General features: G+C 45.3%; 1 protein-coding gene across 24 annotated transcripts; it reads left to right on the forward strand.

Moving 5' to 3' along the window:
• The first annotated feature begins 135 nt into the window (after positions 1-135).
• Positions 136-18,498, forward strand: TMEM231 (transmembrane protein 231). 24 transcript variants are annotated; one of them, XM_026081087.1, is made up of 7 exons: positions 242-559; positions 639-808; positions 1,758-1,886; positions 3,272-3,415; positions 3,688-3,769; positions 3,903-4,008; positions 4,903-5,498. In XM_026081087.1, exons 1-7 carry the CDS (start codon positions 418-420, stop codon positions 5,090-5,092), a joined length of 963 nt encoding a protein of 320 aa, XP_025936872.1. In that variant the 5' UTR covers positions 242-417; the 3' UTR covers positions 5,093-5,498. The 24 variants fall into 24 exon arrangements, with proteins under 24 accessions (XP_025936855.1, XP_025936852.1, XP_025936848.1 ...); XM_026081070.1 differs by lacking the exons at positions 242-559; positions 3,688-3,769; positions 3,903-4,008; positions 4,903-5,498 and adding exons at positions 136-227; positions 17,010-18,218; XM_026081063.1 differs by lacking the exons at positions 3,688-3,769; positions 3,903-4,008; positions 4,903-5,498 and adding an exon at positions 17,010-18,498 and having other exon boundaries at positions 237-559.
• Positions 18,499-23,912: the final 5,414 nt, after the last annotated feature.

Raw genomic sequence — 23,912 nt, forward strand, 5'->3', positions numbered from 1 at the left:
ACAGCAGCGGCAGCAGCAGCCACGGCTCGGCGGGCGGGACTTCCGGCTCGCCGGTTCCCTAGCAACCACCCGAAAGACAGTGCTTCCGGCCCAGGGACGGAGCGGCGGGGCGGGGCCGCCGCATCCGGGCACGCGGTCACGGGGGGGGCGGGGCAGGGCTGCCCGTGGGCCCCGCCCAGGGCGGTCTCGTGACCCTCAAAGTGACGTCCTAGGCCCTGACGCAAGCGGTAGGTGCCTCCACCCCCTCCCCGCTCCGGTCGGGGCGCGTCCCCCGGCTCGCCGCCGTGTAGCTGTGCTGCTCACTGGCTGGCGCGCTCGTCCCGCCCAGGCGCTCTGTATTCCGTTAGGCGCGCCGTCCCGTCAGTCTGGCGCCGCGGCCGTTGCCACGGTGAGGGCGCCGGCTGGCGCGTGTCCGCCATGGCCGGCGTGGAGCTGTTCTCGCACCCCGCGTTCCGCACGCGCTACCGGGCCGGGCTCTGCTCCGCCGCGGCGCTGGCGCTGCTGCTCATCGGGGCGCTCACCTACGTGCCGCCGCTGCTGGTGGCCTACCGGAGCCACGGTGAGCGCTGCTCGGCCCTGCTCTCGGCGCGGCGGAGCGCGGCGCGGCGCTGAGGCCTTCGCGCTGTCTCTGCCCGCAGGTTTCTGGCTGAAGCAGAGCGCGTACCTGGAGCAGCCCACCGTGCGGTTCCGCTACGAGGTGCTCTTCGTAGCCACCACCGGGCCCGGGCCGGGCAGCTTCTTGGCGTGGAGCACCTTCCCGGCGTTCAACCGGCTCCAGGAGGAGCGGCTGCGCGTCCCGCTCCTGTCGGTAGGCCTGGCCGGGGCGGGCCCGGGAGCGGTGGCGGGCTGGGGGGAGCGCCGGCGCCGCCCGAGCGCCCGCGACCCCCCGTGCGCTGCCGCCAGGAGGCGGCTGCTCCTCCKAGCAGAGCTTCGTGCCTCACGGCGCAATTGACTTGGGCAGGTGATTTTTAATCAGTGCAGTTCTGCCTCCTCTTTGCCCTCGTGCTCTGGTGGCTGGCATGAACACATCAGTTGATTTTGCCTGAATGTGTGTGTTTTAATACCTATATGGCATATCATGCTCTGAAGGTTGCAAGTTTAGCTATTATTGTCTTTCAAAACCAGAGGCTATGTGGCTAAATTCTGCCTTACAACTCTTCATCCTTCTGGGATTCAACACGGGCAGCTTATTTGTCTGTGATACCTCTGTTATGCGTGCAGAAGGCTGAAGTTCTGGGCATTCTGTTGCTGAGTGGCACAGAAGCATAGCAAGCCTTGGCCAGGAATCGCGCAAAGGAACAGCCACACAGATGCCGTCAAAAGGCAGCTTGTAATGGCGCTGTATTGTGCGACCTAAAGGCAAGGGACAGAATCACGACCMTCAGTCACACGTTGTTAGCGGATGTGGCAGAAGATCCAGCACTAAGGCGTACTTTGTGGCATGCAAAGGAGATGGTCAGAATAGCACAGGGCCAAAGAGTCTTYGAAGAATCTGACAAGCTTTCCCTCTCTGGAGAGCATGTCAAACCTTGTATAACAAACTTAGTAATGCAGACCTCTTGCTTGTCTCTAGTGCCTTGTCTTTAAAGTCAAGCAGCTTTTTGTTGTTTTCCTAACTATGCAGCTTATTTGCTTTAAGGTTCTCTAGTATGTGCCTGTCGCAGTTGTGGAAATCTGAGTATTGCATTTTTAAACACAGTTTTGTTTTTCTTTTTAAAGGCAAGAGCTTCTGTTAAAACTCCTATTGCCTCTTTTAGACTAGAGAAGAAGACAAAAATCAAGATGGTAAAATGGATCAGTTATATTTTAAATTGGAGCTTCCGCTACAATCTACGGAACATGTAGTTGGTGTTCAGCTGATTCTGGTCTTTTCCTACCAGCTTCATGTGAGTATTTTTTGTTTTATTTGTTGTGACGCTTGAGCCCGTATAATATTCCAGTAGAGGTTGTGCAAAGGATAAAAGGACTCTTGCACATTTGAARTTGGTATCCAAAAGATTTAGTTTACTAACAAATACTTAAGTTTCTTCTATATTGTCCAATAATAAAGCAGTTTAGGTCATTCCTAGTTGAGTTCTGTTTTATGTTTTGATATGCTCCATTAGATTTTTGTTTTTTAAGCTGTGTGCTCTCCTGGGCTGTAGTGCAGCATAGATGTGCAGATAGACAGAGATGTACAACAGTGTCTGGGATGGCGTCAGAACATATCCAAGAATACTGCAGCAGGCAGAAGGGTGTGCGTTTTTTGTATACCTCTGTATACTTGACATAAACAGCCAATTTTCTGAAGTGGAGGGACAAGCTACCACAGCAGTTTAAAACTCTAAGTTTTCTTCATTTAACAATTCTGAAACTAATGGTAATCATCTACCAGGATCTTCTGTACCTCATAGATGTGAGGGGGAAGAAGGTGTTGTAGGGAGGCTGGAAGATATAGTCCTTGTCCAGCAGAGAGGCTGCAGGATGCAATGGCAGCAGAAGAATTGTATCTCTTTCGAGTGGCAATCAGACTGTTGAAAACTTGGTTCCATTAATACCTAAAGCAGTGGGTGAAACACTAGTGCACAGAAACCCCATGGATGCATCTGAAAGGAACAACAGAGACAAGGGGAAGTTTTGCTAGAGAGTTCAGGTTTAGTTTAGCCAAGGTGCTTTAGCTGATTGCAGATGGACGAGCTTAGCAAGCATAGCTGTGTAGTGTAAAAAAAAATATTCTTAAACCTCTGAGGCTCAGAGAGAAAGCCTGACAGTCCTAACTTTATGGATGGAAGTTTTTGGTCAGTGATTAATATCATATGGAAAGTTCCGGTGTTCACAATGCCTTTGTTTTACAATAAATATTAAAACTTTCCTTCAGATTGAGGGGTCAGTGAGGGCTGAGGAACTTCCTCATTTGGCCCTTATTGCAGGGCAGGAATCCTTAGCTGGCTTTGACTGCTGAGAGTTTAAGTGTGTCTGTCCAGTAAATGTGTTTAATCATCTTGTTGCTTTTCACATGTTACGGCAAGTCCAATCTTTTTGTCATTAGCCACAAATTGTTGAACTTCAGTGAATGACCTGTGGAATCTTGTTTATAAAGTTGGTTAACTAACAACTAACCTCACCTGTTTTTAAAAAATTATATATTTGATGCTCCTCTCTCTAGAATAATGTGATGATCTGAAACTTGGGAATCTATAAAATCAAATCCATGCAGAAAATCTATAGATACAAAGGGACAGAAAAGTTTCAGTTTTTCCTCAATTCTCTTCTCTYATGTTCACTGTTTCAGAGAATGTCAACATTTGTGATGCAGAGCATGGCTTTCCTTCAGTTTTTTTCTCCTCTACCAGGGTCTCACCTCTATGTGAATGGAGACCTGAAACTGAACCAGAGGCAATTACTTAACCATTGTGGACTGGATACCAGATACAATGTGAGAAAACTTTTTATCTTCCCTTTCTAATTCCCCCTCTTTATTTTTGTAGCGCCATAGATGCTACACCCTAATTACTTAGACCCAGAGCACAGAGCAGATCCTAGAACTTCTGAACTGGTGTTTCCTTAGAAGAGATTCTTCTGTTGAGATGTTCAGTCTGATGTTTACATGTATGTCTTTAAAGGCATGATTACTTTGAGTAACAAGCTCAGTAGAATTGCTTTCTTGACGAGCGGACAAATAATGCAGGTATCTCCCTGTGGTAACAGGTGTCTGTGATCAATGGCACAAGTCCTTTTGCAAGTGACTATGATCTAACAAACATCATTGCAGCATATCAAGATAGAAACGGTAAGCCCGAATGTATAGCTGCTAATTGCAGGACAGCAGTAGTCAGCATATTAGCAGCTGTTTTGTGAGGATTTGAGTTCTGTATTAAGACTGAAAAGCCCCTTAACCTGGAAGTTTTCTTTATTCATTTTAGTAACAACAGTCTTGTCAGATCCCAACCCTGTTTGGATGACTGGAAGAGCAGCAGATACACCATTTATCATTAATGCCACTATTCATTACCCAATGGAAGTTATTTTATATCCTTTGTAAACCGTGACATAACTGGATAGCATTATGCAGTCCTTAAAATATAGGCCAAATGAACAACACTATCCTCTCTTCTAAACTTATTACTGAACTCTTCCTTTATTAGCTAAGCACACACTACAGTTTCAGAGTTGTCTGAGTACCTGTTTGTCCCTCTATGTTGCACACACTTGCATGTCTATCCCTCTGTGTGCACCCTCCAGATGGTTCTGCTTGAACAACCACTTATTGCCTTTCTCTAGCGGGAGCTTGTGTTGCTTTTCAGCTTTGCTAAACTGGCCTTTAAGTCAATTCATTAGTAATTCAGAGTAAATATCCTCAAAAAGTCTTGCTTTGGTTGAGCACCTGCAGTCCCAATCTGTCATGGATGCCACTGACAAAGCATGACATTATGTTTTCTGACCTAAAATAAGTCATTCAAAATCTGTATGTGAGGTAAGTTCACTAGATATTACTCCCTGCAGTGGCCCTGGCAGATGTTACATGCGCAGAAAGAGCTGAAATTCTTACTCCAACATAATTCTTTGTTCGTTACATTCTTTACTCAGTTTTTCAAACAAGAACAAGCCTGTGTTTAGAAGAACTGTATAGAGCATGTCTCTCGTCAGGTTTGCTTACCTGTCTACTTTCTGGTGAGCCAGGGACAAAATAGACACTTTCCACGGAATTGGTTCAGGTGTCTTCTTGGACAGATATTTTGCCGCAGCTTCTGTTGCGTATTGCAATAAAAGGCTTTTTGAGGTTTCCATGCCTCAAAGTCTTTTCAGTTGTCACGCGAACTGATGTTTAACCAATTTGTGCTGTTTTGCCTCAGAGCTCGTTTGTTTAGCTACTGTGTGGTAGTATCAGAAGCTTCTCAATTAATGCTCCTTGACTTTCTTTAAATATCAGCCAGGATTTTGGGAAATGATTAAATTTGCCTGGATCCAGTATGTCAGCATCCTACTTATCTTTCTTTGGGTGTTTGGTAGGATTAAAATATTTGTGTTCCAGAATCAGGTGTTGACTACAACTCCGATATCACCAGTTCTGCCAGTGTCTCCAGTATTGACCTACAAACAGCACCAGTCCTGAGGAAATGCTTGAAAAAACTTTAAAGAAATGCAGTACAAAAATACATATCTGCTTTTATTCTCTATATGCTTCTTACTACTTAAGAACTTTGTAAGTATGTTCTGCATATGTTTGGTTCTTGCTTTGACAGTAATTTTCCCCCCCCCTTTTTTTTTTTCCTTATATGTATTCATTCATATGGGAACACTGCTTTGGGATTGACATTTTTAATATTTTGGATGGTTAAAGAACAAATGGTTGCATTTTGTAATAGGATTGTTTCAAAAACTTGCAGAAATCGATCAGACTTGCTTTTGAATGATCTTAGTCTAGCTAAACCACGAAGACTGAAAATGATATGGTACAGTAGCAATATAAAGCATTTTTGCTGTCTTGTAAATAAATTAACTGCTGAGTTTAAAGTATAGAGTTCTGTTGTTGTTGTTTGTATGTGCATTCATTTGCACTGTGAAAGGAAAGAAGCCAGTGAGAAGGYGTGTGGGGGGGGGCAATTTAAGGATGAGATGGGTTTAGAGCTACACTTCTCTACCTAGTGGCTGTACATGCTTACCAATTTAGTTATTAAATTGGATGATGGATAAGGTCAAGGTTGATGTGAGAAACTGGGTTGTGGATGATGATATCTGGAAGACCTGTGCACTCATTTGTTATTGGTATTGTTATTGTAGCACTAGACCGTAATTGCAGATCCAGAATAATCGGAGAAGCTTAGTGTTTGATTAAAGAAAGCTAACAAAAAAACTGCCAGTGAAACTTCAGCATTTCAAAGCAAATGAAAAATTACTTTTAGAACTTACATGGCTTACAGTTCAGATTGAACAGATCACTAGGTGATTATAACTGATTTAATTTTGAGCAATGAAAGACCATGTCCCTCATTCCTGAGGAAAACTGATTAGTTAATCTTATTTTCTCTTTTTGGGCTTATCCTTTACACCACACAAACTTAAAAGGAAAAGCAACAACATTTATGTAAGTTTTTTCAGTTTTGTATGTAAGAGTTAATCCTAGCAAAGAGTATTAGAGAGGAAGTCTAAAGCGATTCTAGATGACAGTTAACAAAAATGTTGAATGTCTCTGGTTTTCTTGAACTCTTAAGACATGGTTCAGCTATTAAATGTGGAAGAACAACTTGAACAGTAGAACTCCATCTTCTGGACATGGTCCTATGGAATTGAACGTACTAGCAGTTTGAAGACCTGCCTGCTTTCCCCCCCCTCCCCCCTTCTCAAAACAGGCAGCTTTCTTTGAACTTCTATTGCAACTTATTTCAAACTTTGCAGTCTTGCAGCTTGCATTTCTTCCAGTCATTATGTGCTGGATGGATTCTAACATATTCTTCAATGTAAATGAAATGTTAATGTGGGGAGTGATGTGTTGGCTATTCAACACCCTTCTGTGCTTGTGAAACTTATGTACTTGCATGTGAGTTGTGAATTATTTTAAGGAGCATTCACTGCATATAGTTTCTTGGTGTGAAGCCTCCAGTTTGCTTTTTGCTTTTTGCTTTTTGAAGTCTGTCCCCRACAGCTTAGAGCTATTGATAATAGACTTTGTATCGGACTGCACAGTGTCTAAGTAACTGTCTACTGCTTTTTAGTGTTTCTAGGCACTACTTAGGGTAAATGAAGGAGCCTGTGAGCTTGGTTCTGCAGTACTTAAGCTGATGTACACTAGGTCTGCTATAGTCCCAGCTCTCTTCTCCCTTGCAGTGCCGTTAGTGCTCGTGTGACTACATGAGTTAATTCAAGGAGCTCGCTCATTATGATGAAGATTAACTCTACCAAATATAGTCACTTTGTTTTCAGAGAGGTAAGTTCTCTGAATTAACTTGGTAGGTGTCTGCACAAACTTTAGGCTGGGTATAAGCGAGGGATGGAAGTCTCGGGGGTTGCCATAGAACCCCGTCTTAGGGGTTTGAGCTGTTGTACTCCTACAGTGATAGGATTCGTAACAGCCCAACAACTTGAGCAGAAACCTGCTGGAGCTAGCAGCTGGAAGGTGAGAGAGGCTAATGCCAGAAAACAATTACAATAGTAACAGGGGACTCCATTATCCCTCTCTTGTTGTTTCCTTCCATACTGAGTTATGATAAATGAGACTTCTCTGAGGAACAGTTCACTGAATGCACATGAGATAAGAAATGGTGGAACAGATCTGGTTCAGGAAATGGAGAGGAAAATATTCTTAAATTCTATTTTCTTTTAGGAAGAAAGCTGGAAGAGATCCTCTACAGTAATTCAAAAGAGAACTATGTAAATTAAAAGAAGCAACCAAAAACAGTTAAATGCTGGCAGGTGGCATGCAACTGTTTATGACCTAAAGCAATCTCTCCGTTCCATCTTTTGAAAGAAGAGCAGTTCACTACTGGGACTAATAAGTGAGTGTGGTATAAAAGGAGCAGTAAAGGAAGATGTGACAATAGGAAGGAAAAAAACTGGAGTACCTTTGCTGTGGTAACTTCCTGGATCACTTTTATACTGAACATCATTCTTGGCAGGTCTGCCTCCAACTGATGTGTCAGTTAAGCAGTATTTAAATCAGAAAAATTTATAGGCTATGAAAATCTCAAGGATTTATGAATGGGTAAAAGATATGAAGCAATAGGAAGGGTTGGTTTTCACAATAGAAAGAGGCAACTGGAATGTCTGGATTGGATCTGTAACTGTACTAATCAAAATGATCTGAAAAAGGTGGGGTGAATAATGAGGTGATAGTCTTCAGACAGAAGACTATGAAAGTGACTGCACATGCTTGGAGAGGCATTTCACTTAAGTAGCTAGGTAATAAAAATGGTAGAAGAAATTTAATGGCTGGAGCAGGAAGTTGAAGAAAAATGTACACAGCTGTGAATCTACTACAGCTAGCATTAAAGTACCTTTAAGAAGCAGGAGTTAGTCTTGGAAGGCTCTTTGTGAGACTCTTAAGTTCCTTTGGCTTGCTAAATAACAGCGAAGGGAAAGATCAATAAAAATGCAATTGCAGTTCGCCACTGTTACTAGTAGACATGCTCTGTGCTGGTATCCCAGAGAGTAAACTAACTGCTGTTGATAGAGGAAGGACGCAGAGGAACGTCAAGAGTAATAAGACTTCTGGAACTGTTTCCATARGAGAAAAAGTAAGTAGTGGCTTAAAAGTCAAAAGGTGCTGTTCCATCCTGTGCCTAAATAAAACTGGGAGCAAAAATGTTTGGAAGGCTAAGAGTCTGCCTCAGAAATTGTTCAAGTGCTGATATCAAAACTTGTGGGGGCTGCTACCTTAAAAAAAAAGAGAGACAAACACTTCATACTGCATCCATTTCTTAACTAGCCRAACAACGTGTTTGTGGCCCTGTGGCCCTTTTGTAGTCCTCACCAGCTTGTGCTGGGCCTCGYGGGCGGCCGGGACGGTGCAGCTCCTCCTCTCCTTGCCCGGGGCAGTGCCGCGGGCGGCGGGGGCATCGAGCGGGGCGGCCGGGCCGGGGCCGCCTGAGCGGGGGCGGGCGCTCGCGAAGCGCCGCGGTGAAGGGACGGGACGGGCAGGGGGAGACGAGCGGGCTGGGACGGCGCTCCGGCCGCTGCGGCGGGCCGGCTCCCGGGACTGCCCCGGCGTCTCGCCCGAGGCGCCGCCGGGCTCGCAGGGGCTGTGCGGGCTGCTGGCGGGCACCGCCGGTTCGCCGCGGGGCGGGCGGCTCCTGCCAGGCGGCTCCTCTGCCCAGGGATGCTCCGGGGGCGCGGGGCGGATCGGCTCCTTCCTCGGCTCCTCCCGCTGCCCCGGCGCCTCAGCCACGTCTGAAAGCGGCTCATTGTCTGCGCGGCAGCTCGGAGCCGCGGCAGCGCCGGGAGCGCGGCGGCGCAGCGGGAAGGTACGGCCGAGCCGAGCCGGGCCGGGGGGCGCCGAGCCGGGCCGGGCCGGGGGACGCCGGGCCGGGGGGGCGCCGGCCCCGCGTCTCGGTCGCGGTCCTGGGGGGCGGGCGGGCGGGCGGGCAGGTAGCGGCACCCTGTGCAAAGGCAGACAGACCTTTATTTCGTTATTTAGCAATGGCGTTTACTATAATTTGCACTACCCTTCAGGGCATGTTTTTAATCCGTTCGCAGACGCCCCTACTTGTGCCGGCAAATTAGCAGTACTGCCCGGCGCGGTGGGCCCAGGTTCCGACTGGCTCCGCTCCCGAGTCAGCCTTTCCTTGAGCTACAGTCAGTTGTTGTTAAAGGTAAATCTGTTGAAAAATTCGCCTCCCCCGCCCCCCTCCCCAGAATATGGCTGAATCGGGCTAAGGTGTTTTTGTTTGCTGGAATTAGACTGCAAAGTCAGGTACTGTAGAGAGAACATTTCCTGTAATTCCGGGAAATCCCTTCCCAGGGAGAATGGTCTCTACTGTGCCCATTATTTGCTTCTAGATGAACGTGACATATATGATAAAAGAATTTATCATCAATTCTGAGGTGTAACGTTTGCTTCACTGGGGGCACTGTACAGCACCCCTCAGCACGTACATGCTCAGACTGTCTGAATTTTAAGACACTATCATACCAGTGCAGGCAGTTTCTGAAAGAAGTGAATAACATTCAGTCGCTGTGTCTCTGTCATCCCATTTTTCACCCTCCTTAAAAACAGTCGAAATTCGCTATAGAAATTGCAACTGAGCATGCTTCATCTGTCGTACACTAGTATTTCTAGTAGCTGAAAACATTTTGTGATCCTTTCAGCTGCACTGCATGGAGGAATCGGTATTGTAGAGCCATGCCTTGATGCTGTCTTTTACAAGAGTTAAATTTGTCCAACTTGAACAATTCTGAACTGTTTGGGCTAAAAAAAATACAAAGAAAAAAAGCCATAAATCTTTTATGTATAACTTTTGTGATTATATCATGAACTCTACAGTACATTTCATTGTATTATAAAATAATTAAACTTGATGTGCAGGCACTTCACCTGGAAGTGACTCCTCTAATCTCACTTTCCACTAAACTATAAAAAGAAGGATGTTTTCTAAAGCTAAATCAACACTATCAGCTGAAATGATATAATGTAAGAATTCAAATTATCAGATTGTAGTACTGTTTACAGCACTTCCATTACTTCCATTGCCATTTCCTTGTTGGGTTAAAAATAATTAAGTGGGCAATTCTTTCAACTRTGTAGCAGTGAACAACTATTAGAAATACCTTTAACTCTCTTTGAAGCATCAATAGTTGCAGCATGTACCTTCTAAAATAACCTTTATTTCCTACTGAAAAACATTCCCCATAGTGTGGGCAATACAGTAAGCTTTTGTCCTGTAAAGATGTGTAATTTCTAGTTGTGGACAAACACTGGAAAACAACATTTTGCCAGCCAGGTGATTTCTAGTAAGAATTATTGGTAATATTATTGTGCATTTTTCTTGGACCTACTGTGTCACTACTGCATTTTCACATAGAAGCCATTCCAGTGGTGTTTTTATTTTATTTTATTTTTTATAAGTTCCACTGGTGAGAAATCTTATGTCTGGTCTGTCATGAGCAAACTTCTCTGTAAGGTACAGCAGATCTTCTGACAATTCTTGCTCTCTTTATCAAGATATGTACAAACATTTTCCTATTAATTCTAGACAATACACGATGCCATCCACTTTTTTACAGCCAGTATTGAGATGCACCTTGGCCAGTTATAAGTACATAAATAATGCTTACATTCAACTCTAATGATTGCTCTGATAGCATTTAGTGTGTGACAAGCATATGGGAGAAAATCATTTCCAGCTATTGAAAGGCTGAGTATATAATATAGTACTAGGTATTCATTTTTCAGTAGAATAGACCTATCCTGAAAAAGTTTTGAATTTGTATTTTTGCATGTTGTGGAAGTTGAAGTAATTTCTACATAATCTATATGAGATTTGGGATTTGGGGCTTTAAGAGTGCTGCATAAATATAAAAAAACTGTTTTAAATGAAAGTATGCTGGAATTTTTCTCAGATGCAAAATGGCTAGGGAAAACTTTGTCAAAGACAGCTAAGATTCAGTTGCTCAGAAGTCCTTCTTGGGGGGGGGGGGGAGCAGGTACTTGTAATTCTTCTCTGAGTTTTCAGCTCTTTGCTTCATTCCAGCCAGATTTTTCAGTCTTCGAGCAACAGACCCAAACCTGTTTGTTCTGAGGGAGCCTTTCATCTCTGTCTTTGTCCTGACCTCAAAGAGAGCCCATATTTCTTTCCAGCTCTAATGTGAGGCACTCTCTTTCTGCAGTCTTTTTAGTTTCCCGGGACAAATGAGCAGCATACTAGCAGGATCTCTTTCTCTCTTTCTCTCTCTCTCTCTCTCTCTCTCTCTTTTTTTTTGGAGCTTTACAGTTAATTTTTGTTAATTGACTAGATCTCTTCAAGTTGAATTCTGTACTGAAAAGAAGATTACTCAACAATTATGCTGCTCAGTGCTGAACTGCAAAGATATGATTGCTTGACTCCATCATTCCTTGTCTTATGCAACAAATAYATAAAAGTCCCTAAAATTAGAAGCTAAATGATCATCCTGTGCATAAGTTACTTCCCCTCTCCTCCATTTTTTTCTGCCATCCTGGGTCTGAAAATTGTTCTGTTTAGATAGAGAGTTTTCTGGGATTGGGACTGCTGCTCACCGCGTATTGGTACAGTGCTTAGTACCTTACTGGTTAAAAGTATGTAACTTGCTGTACTGTGTCCAGTCTTTTGGGAAGCAGTAGCAAATATTAGTGTCCCTGCAACTCAGCTTTCCATCAGAGCAGGTTTAAGTGATGAAGAAAATCATCACTTTGTTATTCACTTTGTATAATTAGCTTTGTTTGCACAATATGTAAGACTAGTCATTCTGGGGCAGACCCAGGGTTTATCTAGTCCAGGATCTTGTTTCCAGTATTAGCCTTATGAAGACAAACCCAGTGACTAAGCTTGACTCAGGATTGCCACCTAAAACATACATGCAGAGGCTTTTAAAATTACATTCTGAACATTTGCATTAGGTTCAGAAGAAATCATTCTGCCCCAAGAATTCATTAAAATTAAAGACTTAAATATTCTGCTGTTTGCCAGAGCTCTCCCAAAGAAATGCTGTCACAAAAAAGTAGTAACATTGCTTGTTATTAAAATCATTTATATTTAGGAATATCATTTTGTATCAAGGATGTATTGTGATACCACCAAGTATGACAATACTTTAAAATTCTCAGTTGAGAGATGTGCAAGGTTTTGGAGTGCTTTGCGAGATGCCTGGAAATCCCTCTCGGTCTGTCTTTCTGCCTCTTCTAGCTTCCTCGCCGCTTCTCTGGCCTCGTGGGTCAGTGAGGAGCTGYTTGCTAGAGGCGTCGGTCACTGAGACGGCAGCTGAGGTGGCTGTAATGTTTGGACGTCCGGCTCCGCTGCTGCTTCTCCCTCTGCCCCGCAGATTTGCACACTGCATGCCTGCTGTAGTCCCTCGGGCTGGTGCAGCCGCTGGGAAGCGCTGCTGGCGAGCAAGGCAAGGAGAAACGCAACCAGGAGGCAGGAGCAGGCCCCTTCCCCCGCCCGAGGGGGGCTGATGGGCAGGGAGCGCAGTCGAGCTCTGGGCAGGGTGCAGAGCGCGGGCAGAACGAGAGGCCAAGCGATGCAGAGCAAGTCGCAGACTACTGTTTCGTCTGGTAACTTTAATAAAGTTTTGGCATATTACCTTTCTGTGCTAAAAGAGAGAGTTTGCCTAACAGCACCCTCTGGTGAGTCCTGCGATGAAATAAACTGAGGATCAGAAGGAGCAGCCTGCATCACAAGGTGCTGTCCTTCATGACTGAGGCAATAACATCATGTAATCTAGTCAGTAAATTCATWAAAAATATATATTTAACATCTTTATGCTCAGGTGATTCTTCAGGGTATTCAGGAGCTCTCTGCTTCAGCTAACATTTGTTAAAAATCATGAAAGAGCTTGGTAAGTTATAATGTTACACACTAAAGGGGTGTAGACTTAACCCAGTTTGCAAGCACCTTAACTAAAGAATGCAATTGCTAAGGTTTAAAGAATATTTACATGAAAATAAAATTACACTTACCCAAGAAAAGAGACCTGTGGAAATAAAAGGCACTGCTTATAGAGAAAATCCAGTGAACTGGATGTGTACTTGGCCTCATGCACTGAAATACTCCAGGATAATACTCTTATAGCTGGTGCATTTTTTTTGTAATTTTTATAACTCTTATTTTTTTGTGTGATGCCTGCACGTGTGCACATTCCTTTAAAACAACCTAAGTTTCCCAAAAGGCTGAAAGATGAAGCTTGCATACTAAAAATGTAATCTAGTCAGTGCTTTATTTCTATATCATGCTTTTTCTTGCAGTTTATATTGCACCAAAGAGCTTCTTAGCTACAATTATTTTACATACTATTTGTAGTGCTTATGTTGGGCAGACTGGTTCAGACACAAAGTATGGGTTAATACTGCTGGTAGCTAGTTCTTCTTTGGCACAGTATTATCTGCAACAGTACTTAGGTGAGCAGGGAGAAGTCCAAAACAGTCAACGCAGATGTGAAATTGAAAAAAAAAGAAAAAGTCTCTTGATTTGACATCTACATGTTTATAGGTTTCTGCTGCATTCTCCATGCCCCCCCCCCCCAATAAGGCATAAAGAACAGGTAGTGTTTGCATTTCAGCAGAGTGATCTTGATTACAGTGAAGCAGCAGTTCTGTGTAGCTAAAGTAGAAACATAGTAATTCTTTAAAAAGCATTACTGGATCCTTAAAAAAGATCCACAGCATACTTGGTCTACATCTACTCCGGCCCAAAATTGGCAGAATATGCAGGTGTTGCCCAGACACCGTTGCCAGAGCAGAAAGGGAAGACTGGACTACTTTTCCCATGCTTGTCTGCCTGCATATATTAGTAGCTATTTGAGTGAACGTATTGAACTCTGTGTCTTTTAAAAAGGTATGCTCTTTTTGTAGCTTTGAATGTACTTATGAAGCTGGCCCAGAAAAATGAGATTGTTTATGAGCACTCTGTTGTACTTGTTATTTTGTAGTTATCTCCTCAGACAGAAATATGGAAATACGGCTATGTACTTTTTCCCACATTTTGCTGTTGGAAAAAAATAGCATCTGGAAGGGAAAACAATACAGATGACTAACCAGGATCATTCAGTATTTTGACATGACAAGAGAATTTTAGCAGCTTGATGAAAAAGATGTGTTTTTTTTTTTTTGGGGGGGGGGGGGGCTTATTTTACAGAAGTTGTGTTGGCTCATCCATTTAGCTGTGTTAATTTGTACTCTGTAAGCTTGGCAGTTAGTTGCATACTTCTGTAATATGAGTAGTGACCCAGCAGGCTAAAGGGACCTGTCATAGGGGAAGCTTAACATAACTCCACCTGAAAGGTCAATGTAAATGAATTGCATGACATGATTGTGCAGTAGGTGGTCAAAAGGTCTAATGCTGATAACTTAAAGACCTATGTGTGCAGCTCAGGCTGTATTCTGTTGGCAGCCACGGTCAGGGGCTCCTCCTCTCTCTTTCCCATCTCTGCATTTTTTTCCCCTTCTTTGTACCAGCTCCGGCACTGGTCTATGCTGTGCTGAATTGTCTCGAGGCTAAAAAGGTAGCTTAATAAAAAGAAGTGAGTAATTTTCTTCCGGGCTGACAGACTGAAACCGCTTAGCAGAGTATCTGATAAGCATAAGACTATGCAAAGGAGGGGGTGGGATGGGTGGCATGGAAGCTGCACAGACTTAGCCCTGAGAGATGCTTTTGCAGTCATGTGTCATGGATATTTGCGCAGAGCTGATGAGAATGTGGAACCACTGGGGAAAAGGGCCTTGCCTCAATGGGCAGCACAACCACAAAAACTTGGCAATGACCATAGCCTTACAGATAATGAATGCTATGGTTAAGCTACAGAAATGGAGCACTATAAGGTGAAGTAGAGCGCATAATAAAACTTAGTAAAAAGCCATTTTTTTAGATGAGTAAGTATAAACTAGAGTGGATAAAAAGAGTATAGCATACAAACAACAGATGGTACTTCAGGAGAAAAAAGCCCTTCTCATTTGCTTGATTCTCCCTACTCTATGACACTGAAGTTTAGTGGCTTATATTGACTCCTTTTTGCTACTCAGTTCATATTTCTGTTTTTCTTGGCTTAGAAACAAAAGGTTAGTAACAAAATTGTATCATGTTCATTTAAGATACTGAGAATATGTTTCTCTATGTCTTGATGTGTTATTTAGGTAGCAGAAAGAGCTGAAACTGCCCATTTCTACCATCTCTTTTATTTGAGCACTGCTTTCAGCTTCCGGTACTTGTGAATAGTGTTTTTCACGTTCATAAGGCTAGTGCTAAGAACTTAATGCATTTATTGTGTCAAATGGGTTTGTATCCATATCCACTAGTCTGCATGGTTTACTTTCAATGGAACCCAGAGTGTGTTAATGTTATGGAAAATCAGGCTCGCCGGCCTCCACAACAGGGTCCGACCCTAGGTTCCTGCTGAGGCAGAAGTTCGAAGTCAGACTGAAGARAAATAAAATTTAATGATACACATGCGGTAATTACAGCTCGAGCTGGGTGCCTCCGAAGAGGGACCCCGAACAAAGAAATCCCTGGGCACTTATACCCTTACAATCTAAATTCCCCACCCCTTAAGCGATAGTTTGGACCAATAGTAATAGTTAGGTCTGGGTTCTTCCCCTTCTTCATTGGGCCCCTTCATTGTCTCTAGGCAGGCTGCTTCTTATCTTCAAGGCTGGCTACTCCTGCTGTCCGTGTAACTTCTTTATCTCTCCAGCTTGAACTGGCTCTGGGGCCCCCTTTTACTTATCTAAGTAAAAGTTCACAGCCTGAGGCCTAAGGCTTCAGCAAATTTAGCTGCTAATGCTAAGCAAGTTATGCTAAGCAATTAATTCTAGACAGCTTCAGTCCAATATTCTCTAACAGTTAATATATTTACCTTTCATTGTAACAAGAAAACTGTCTAAATGCAGTTAGATGGCAAATGCTTATACATAAAACTCTCGAGCTGATCTTCATACATAGGAAATCTTATTTCCATTGTACCGTGCCTATTAACTTACAGACTGCCTACAAGTGCAATTTGCAAAAGTCAGAGCACCTATCTAAGAGGTAGGTGCCCAAAACTGCTAGTAAAATGTTGTGAGGTGTGCATGTGGCTTGAACTTTGGCTTCAAAGTACGACACAACTCCTGTTGGGATTGGCATGCCTAAAATTCTCCATGCAGGCTAATTCTAGCTTACAAGCAGGTAATTCCTTATATGCAGACTCAGAGCAATCAGTCGTGGTGTATATGTGCTCCGGCCCAAAGACACACTCCAGCAGCTTGTTAAGTAGAACATCTCTGTACAGATGCTGCTTCAGGTTGCAAGTTTTCACCCACCTTTTGCAATATTGAAAATGGCAGGTTGTGCACAGCCAGCAGTTAGTGTAGTGCCCTACTGTCACTGCAGGGAACAGTTCTCACATGTGATGAGAGGATGATTTTTATTTCAGTAGCCACAGTTAATAATGTTCCTGTCCATTTCTTTTATGGGATAGACACCCTTGTATTTTTAGGTTGAAACTGAAATCCAGTGGAAAGATTCAGGAAAAAATTCTCCTTGGCAGCATCCCCCAGAATTGAAGTTGAGGCTATTGGGCATTTTTTAGATTTTTTTTTTTCAACAGCTGAGCAGCATCAACTCAAGACTACCTTCAGCATCAAACATTTGCTCCAAGCTTATTTCCACTGTGATCTTGCTGCCATGAATCTCATTCTTTCTGTTTCCAACACCTCTCATCTGCAGCTGTTCTCTTTCCAGTGCTACTAATTAAGGAACCAAGTAATACCAAATAAATACATAAATATTTAAACAGAGAGCTTACTAATGCATGAATTTATATTGTGTAGGTTTTACCATTGTTATGCCATAGCAACAACTATTCACCAACAATTTCCTTTTCTTTTTCAGCTTTTTTATTGCTTTTCCTCAGTGACAATGGCAAGGATTCGGATTACTAGTGCAATCGTTGTACTTTTTGTTATGGTTCAGACTGGATTCTTACTCTTCATGTATGCCCGGTACAGTAGCTTCATGCCTCAATCTGAGGAAAAACCATCTCAAGTCCACATCCTCATTCTGTCCTCCTGGCGGTCAGGATCTTCTTTTGTCGGTCAACTTTTCAGCCAGCACCCCAGCGTCTTCTATCTGATGGAGCCTGCCTGGCATGTGTGGGTTACGATGTACCAGAACAGTGCCAAAGTCTTGCACATGGCAGTGCGGGACTTAGTCAGGTCCGTCTTTCTGTGTGACATGTCTGTGTTTGATGCCTACATGCCTTGGAAAAGAAACTTATCCGATCTCTTTCAGTGGGCAGTGAGTCGGGCTCTATGTTCAGCTCCTGCTTGTGACTCTTTTCAACGTACTGACATAACGAGTGAAATGGCGTGCAAGACTCTTTGTGGCCGGTACCCGTTCAGCAAAGTGGAGGAAGCCTGTAAAACCTACAGCCACATTGTCATCAAGGAGGTCCGATTCTTTGACTTGAAGGTTCTCTATCCACTTCTTACTGATCCCTCTCTGAACCTCAAAATCATTCACTTGGTCCGTGACCCCAGGGCAGTTGTCAAGTCACGGGAACAATCAGTCAAAGCATTAGCCCGTGACAATGGGATTGTTTTGAGTACCAATGGCACTAAAGTTGAAGACAGCAAATACAAAGTAATGCAAGAAATTTGTAGAAGTCATGTTCAGATTTATGAAACAGCTACTCTAAAACCCCCTGGTTTCCTTAAAGATCGCTATCTAATGATCCGTTTTGAAGATCTGGTAAGAGATCCTTTATCAGAAATCTCAGAAATGTATAAATTTGCAGACCTTAGTTTGACCCCCACACTCAAAAGCTGGATCTATAATATCACACATGGACAGGGACCAGGAAAAAAAAAAGAAGCCTTCAAAATCACATCCCGAGATGCAGTTAATGTTTCCCAGGCCTGGAGGAATGTTCTTTCCTTCCAGAAAATTAAGAAAGTACAGGAGGTTTGCAAAGGTGCTATAAACATGCTTGGTTATCAGCTAGTGGATTCAGAAAAAGAACAAAGAGATCTGTCACTGGATTTAGTGCTGCCGAGGCGACAAAACCAATTCAGTTGGTCATCATTTAATCCAAAGAACTAAGACATTACTCCAAGAGATTTGGGGCGGGGGGTGGGGGGAGTATTTATAGTGCAGTGTATTGGAAATCTTTGTGGGCTGAATTTAACTATCTTCCTGTCTCCTGTTTTTCCAAACTACGTTTTTTTTATCCTGAGTTTCTTACACTGCAAAACAAAACAAAACAAAATGAAATGCAGCAAGAGACTTGTCAGATTACAGATTCACAGCCCAGCTGTGCTGCTCTCAGCATTGTTTTAAGAATATAATTTAAATACTTTCTATTAAAAGATTAATTATCAGAGATGTCTTTTTTTTTCTGTTCATTGATAATAGTTCAATTCTGTTTTCAATGCTTTAAATATTTAAGAATCGCAGTTCCTAATTTGTATTAGGGGGACAAAGTAGAAACTTGTTTCCGCCACTTCCAGAATCATGTGACTTTTTTTGTTTTAAAGCTGTTTTGCAGTTGTGTATTTTTTTAGACCTCTCTTGATGTTTTTAATTTCAACGTAAAAGTTCTCCAAGAGCTGGAATAACTGCAGTGGTCAAATTGTAAAAGGCTTAAACAGTAACTTCATTTATTGGTAGATTTCTTAGTACTTTGGAATGGCAGATTTCTCAGTCAGATATTTGAATGTGACACTGGCATAGAGCTCTATCTTCGAGTGCAGGAACTAAAGGAGAGGAAGAAACTTTTGAGGGGAGTCACTGTGAAAGTAGCCTGTAAATGCTGCCTTAGTCATGTGTTCTAATGCTGTGACGCAGAGTAGGCACGTGCTTCCCCCCTCCCRCAGTGCAACTCCCATCATTATCCTCTCTCTCTTCAGCACTACAGGTGGTTGCTAATGAAGATCACTGAGAAATATAAGGTGCTTTGGAAATCTGCATGTTGATTGTACTGCTGTATGAAAGTGATCAATTCAAACAACTTTGACAGCAGAAATAGGGACTGATTTTGTACAGTATGTCTCAGGATGGACAATACCTGTTAAAGCAATACCAGATACCCTGTTAGGACTAACTGAAGAATGTTGCGCTAGCTGAGGATGAGCACAACAGCTTATCAGTGTCATTACTGGGATCTCCTATAGGAGATGGATGGTCCCGTCACGCTGGATGCTGGGCCCATTGATTCCATGTATCCTTGCGGGGGTCTCCAGGACCCACACCCATTGTTTCTGGGACTTTTCCGAAGGGCCCCCAGAGCTACCATCGGGCCTGTGGAGCCCTATTTTTTTTGTCTTTTGGGCTTTTCCAGGGACTCTGGGCATGTTCTGGCATCTCTAGTAAATTCCCCAGTTCTTTGGGGACCAACTGAGCACTCAGGTTACATGCAGCTACTTCTTCATCTCGGGGAATGTAGACCTCATGGCTGGGAAGGGTATCTGAGCTGTTGCCATTAGCACAGGAAGTCTTCTGGAGTCACTGTTGTTGCACCCTGGGACATACTTATTTTTTCTCTCCTCTCCAGACAAAATATCTGGTCATCGCAGGAGGCAATCACTGCACTCCCTGGGCACGTCACTGAGAGTCTCTCTCTCTCTCAGTGGTGGGCAATGTGCTTTTTTTTTGCATACGCACATGTGTAACAGATTTGTAAACTAGCATTTTGGATTTGCCAGTGCTGGTGGCTGCTGGTCCAGTCTGTGCTTGTTCCTGTCACATTTGCAAAGACTTGTATCAAAATGGGGTATGTCTGTTCCCTTCCTTAGACTCAAAGCTGCGGTGGCACTTAATAAGTAGCAGGGTTTGGAATTTGTGTCTTTGCATAAGAAATTGTCACTTTGGCCTTTACAGTAATGATGCATGTGCATTTCAAATCCAGAATTACAGCAGTGCTTAGAGTTTATTTTGTGTCACGTTTAGAAATAAGCTTGTAAAGTAAGATATGCCATCACAGCATTGCATTCTTATGTGCTGAAATGTTTGTAGGTTAAAAATACTCACCTTTTGTCCTTTGCTGCTCCAGCGAGTTGGGTGATGCCAGAGCACAGAAACACAGCTGCTCACGGGGAACAAGTGCCAGACTGTCACCATTATTTAAATGGATATTTGTGTCCCTAGAGAAGCTGGTCCACTCCTAGTCAAGAATCAGGAGTGAAGCAGTGGGATCAGAGTCAGGCGCACTGTAGGGCTGTGTGCCGGCGATGAGTTTCTCGTTGCCCTTGGCAGGTAGGGGCCAGGACCACCTTGTGCTGAGGGCATCCCTTTGGCGGCTGTGGGTGTCTGTGTTTCTCCTGCCCAACTCAAGGCAGGGATGTGGGGGGGAAAAAGGGTGGGAGGTTTCAGGGGCCTGGCAGTACTCTGCACTGCGAGTGCACAGGGTAGGGTCTGCCTGGAATGCATATTTGACTTTCCCTGTTTTTTGTTTTAATTTTGCCCTTAGGGCTGAGGTTCCTCCCCAAAGAAAGCTTGTGTGTGCGCCCTCACTCATGTAGATGCAGATGGCCCGGAAGCGTGGGGAGGCAGGCTAGCCCTTGAGCAGGATTTTTGTGTGGTGTCCCAGGGTGGATAGCTCCTATGTACCTCATGTGCCCAAGGGTGTTGGTAAGTGACAAGATGATAACAAGTGGCTGTCAATTACAGAGCTAACTGTTTCTTTGCCATTCCCCTTACTAAAGAAAAAAAGCAACTTACAGATTGGCTTTCATACACAGAGACAAACAATATACCTTTCCTCCAGTTGGGTGAGGGCTTCACAATGTACCTGCACTAACACATGGTCGTTGCCAGTGAAGTGTTGGGACAGTTGCCTGCAAGAATATAGAAAAGGTGTTATCATACATGGACTGTGCTGTTGTGGACAGAGCTACAGAAGAAGAGATGTGAGAGCAAAGTATCTGAGCCTTAAAAATGACTGGATGGGACAGGATTTAAGGCCAGTTTGTGTACAGTGCACCCAGGATCGTTATACAGGCACTGTAATTGGGGAAACAGCAAGCTGACAGAAGAAAGGTTAAAACTTTAAAGCTTTGTATGAAATAAAGGGTCCTTCCCATCAGTCCTGWGTAAGAGGGTTGCATTTTTATTTTTTATTTTTTAATAGCAGTGTATCCATAACTTTTCTGGTAGCAGCAGACTGCAATGGGAGTTACCAGAAAGGAGTCAGGAGCAGAGCTGGAACAAGGGACATGATGCTCTTTTCCCTAACCAGACAGAAGCAGCTGTAAGCACGCTTGCTATAAAACTATGAGCACCAGGCAAGCCCTGGCTGGGGACCTTCCCCTGGGCACTGACTGCAGGCAACGGTCAGATGTGCCACCCCCACAGCCTGCTCCGCCTGCTCACCCAGGGCGCCCCAGGCCTTCCCGGGGTGCTGGGCCCGGGAGCTGCCGGCCCCCCTCGGCATGGCTGTGCTTGGTGCTGCCACCGCCTCCAGGACATGGGGGGGGCGCGTGAGGTCCCCACCATCGTCTCCTTCTGCAGGACAGAGGAGCCCAGCGGGGAGGTACCAAAGGGTCGGGGAAGCACAGATGGATGGATCGGGCATGCGCGGAGCCCCGGTCGGCACAGGAGACCCTGCCACCGCCGCCAGCGGGGTCGCGCATGCGCACCGGGGCGCAGTCCTCGCTGCGGCCCCCGGGTGGTGACACCCCCGTACTGCGCATGCGCATTGAGGCCGAACCGCTCACGGCTGCCCTTGAGTCACGACAGTTCGGTACAGTACCGCACACGGACCATGCGCATGCGCACTGCATTCTGCCGTACTCACTGCTGCCCTCGAGTGCCGAAAAGCAGTACTGCACCCGTAAGGCGCACGCACGGAGTTCACAGGCGCGCTCACGCCTGTCCTCCTCTCCAGCCTTCTCTTTCTATTTCCGTCCTTCTGTTCAGCTCCCCATCCATCTATTTGCCTCCCTATCCCTCTTTTCCGCTGCTCTATCCCATCTCTCTGTCTGACTTTCCCTCCCTCTTTTTCTCTCTCCACCTTTCTGGCCGGCTCTTCAACCTTCTCATTCTCTTCCCATCACCCTGACCAGCTCCCTGCCCCTCTCTTCCAGTCCCCATTCCTCTCTCTGGTTCTCCCCCCTTCTCTTTTGCTGCCTGTCCCTCTGTCTGCCTCCCTTTCCCTCCTTTCCTCTCTTTATTCTTCTGTCCACCTCCGTGTCCCTCTTTTTTTTTTACCTCTTCTGCTCCCCAGTCCTCTCTCTGGCCCTCTGGCCCTCTCTGCCTATTCCTTTGTCCAGCACCCTTAACCCTGGGGCCAGGTCTCTAGTCTTCTCTTTCTTTCTCCATCCGTCTGCCAAGCTCTCTATCCCTCTTTTCTTCTGTTCTGCTCCCTGTCCCTGTGCCCAGCTGAAGGTCTGTCATTCCTTTGTGTTTTGTCTGGCGTGGCAGGCGCCAAGAGGTGGCTGGCGCTCAGCAGAGATGATCAGCAGCACCCAGAGGGTCCCATCGATCTGCCTGGTTCAGGTCACGTCAGACACCTCTGCAGTGGCTCCGCGTGCTTGGGAGGCGAGTGGGTTGGAGCGTGGCGAGAGCTTTTCCGGGCTGACTGGATCCATCTGGTTCTGCTCCATCCCTCTGTCCAGCTCACCATCCTTCTCTTTCTTTCCCTGTCACTCGGTCCGGTGCCAGCAGTGACCAGTGGGTCCCATCGATCTGCCTGGCTCGGGTCATGTCAGACACCTCTGCAGTGACTCTGTGTGCAGAGGGCTGTGGATGTGCAAGGGGGGGGGGGGCACTAATGGGCCGGAGGTGCTGTGGGGGATGTAGCAGACAGTGAAGAGGCTCCCGGGGAAGGAAGGTGTCATGGAGGCAGAGGGGCAGCAGAGGCTCCGAGTACTCAGGTGTTAGGACAGGCRCTCGTGGTAGGGCGGTCTGGAGCTGCTGCTGTTGTCTGTCCTACTCGTCAGCGCAGTCTGCGGTTACTGTGTCTTGGCCGCCTGTGAGCAGACGGGGCTGCCGCGCGGTGCAGCTCGAGTCATGGTCGCGGCGTTGGCATCGAGCTTGCTTTTCTGTCGGGTCTGCCTTTACGCAAGCTGGTGTCTTCCCTACATCAGCCTTGCTCTGCTGCTCTTCCAGGAGCCTGTGCTYGACTCTGCTTTCTGGCACACTGTCGTGTCATAGGGCTTTCCAGCAGGGTCTGTCTGACTTGGGCCGCTTGTGTTGTCCACTAGGCAGCCTGAGCGAGTGAAGCAAAATCCTCCTCCTGGCACTGTCCCGGCCAGAGTCCGTTTYCCATCAGCTCAGTCTCTCCAGAGTTTGGAGTTTTTGGAGGCCTTAGTTTTTATCCTGCCTTGGCTGGACAGTGTTTTCTGAGAGTGTCTGTCAGCGGCACAGTTTCCCTGAGGAGGATCATCTACCGAAGGCTGGAGGTGGCCAGGTGACTGACCGAGCCTGACTGTACGTGAGGGCTGCTGTGACATCCCTGTGATGAAATGGAGCCAGAGAGGGTGACTGAAACAGCACAGAGCATCAGTCATAATTGCGGAAACAATTACAGGCCTTGGACTAGGGAGTAGTTCTAGGAGGGCTGTGCAGTTGCCTGGCCTCTCAGTAACCGTTCTGGCCGCTCTGCAGGTGGCTGAAGCATAGTCCAGCAGTCAAAGGAGCATTGTCACAGCTGGGAGCCCTGTGGAGATCTGCGGTCATCCATGGAGGATGAGCTCTGACTTGCAGCGTGGACTCAGCTAAGTCCTGGGGCTGCACTGTATGTGAGCAGGGCTGGGAGGTGGAAGCTGGTTTTGCCCTAGGTGGTTACTGGTGTCATTG

This window comes from Apteryx rowi, unplaced genomic scaffold, assembly GCF_003343035.1.
Source record: "Apteryx rowi isolate R43461 unplaced genomic scaffold, aptRow1 scaffold_537, whole genome shotgun sequence".
In the NCBI taxonomy this organism is placed as follows: domain Eukaryota; kingdom Metazoa; phylum Chordata; class Aves; order Apterygiformes; family Apterygidae; genus Apteryx; species Apteryx rowi.

Coding starts and splice junctions, on each gene's coding strand:
- TMEM231 (XM_026081063.1), top strand. CDS start 418: ATGGCCGGCGTGGAGCTGTTCTCGCACCCCGCGTTCCGCACGCGCTAC. Junction 809..1,757: donor TGCGCGTCCCGCTCCTGTCG/GTAGGCCTGGCC, acceptor TGCCTCTTTTAG/ACTAGAGAAGAAGACAAAAA. Junction 1,887..3,271: donor TCTTTTCCTACCAGCTTCAT/GTGAGTATTTTT, acceptor TCACTGTTTCAG/AGAATGTCAACATTTGTGAT.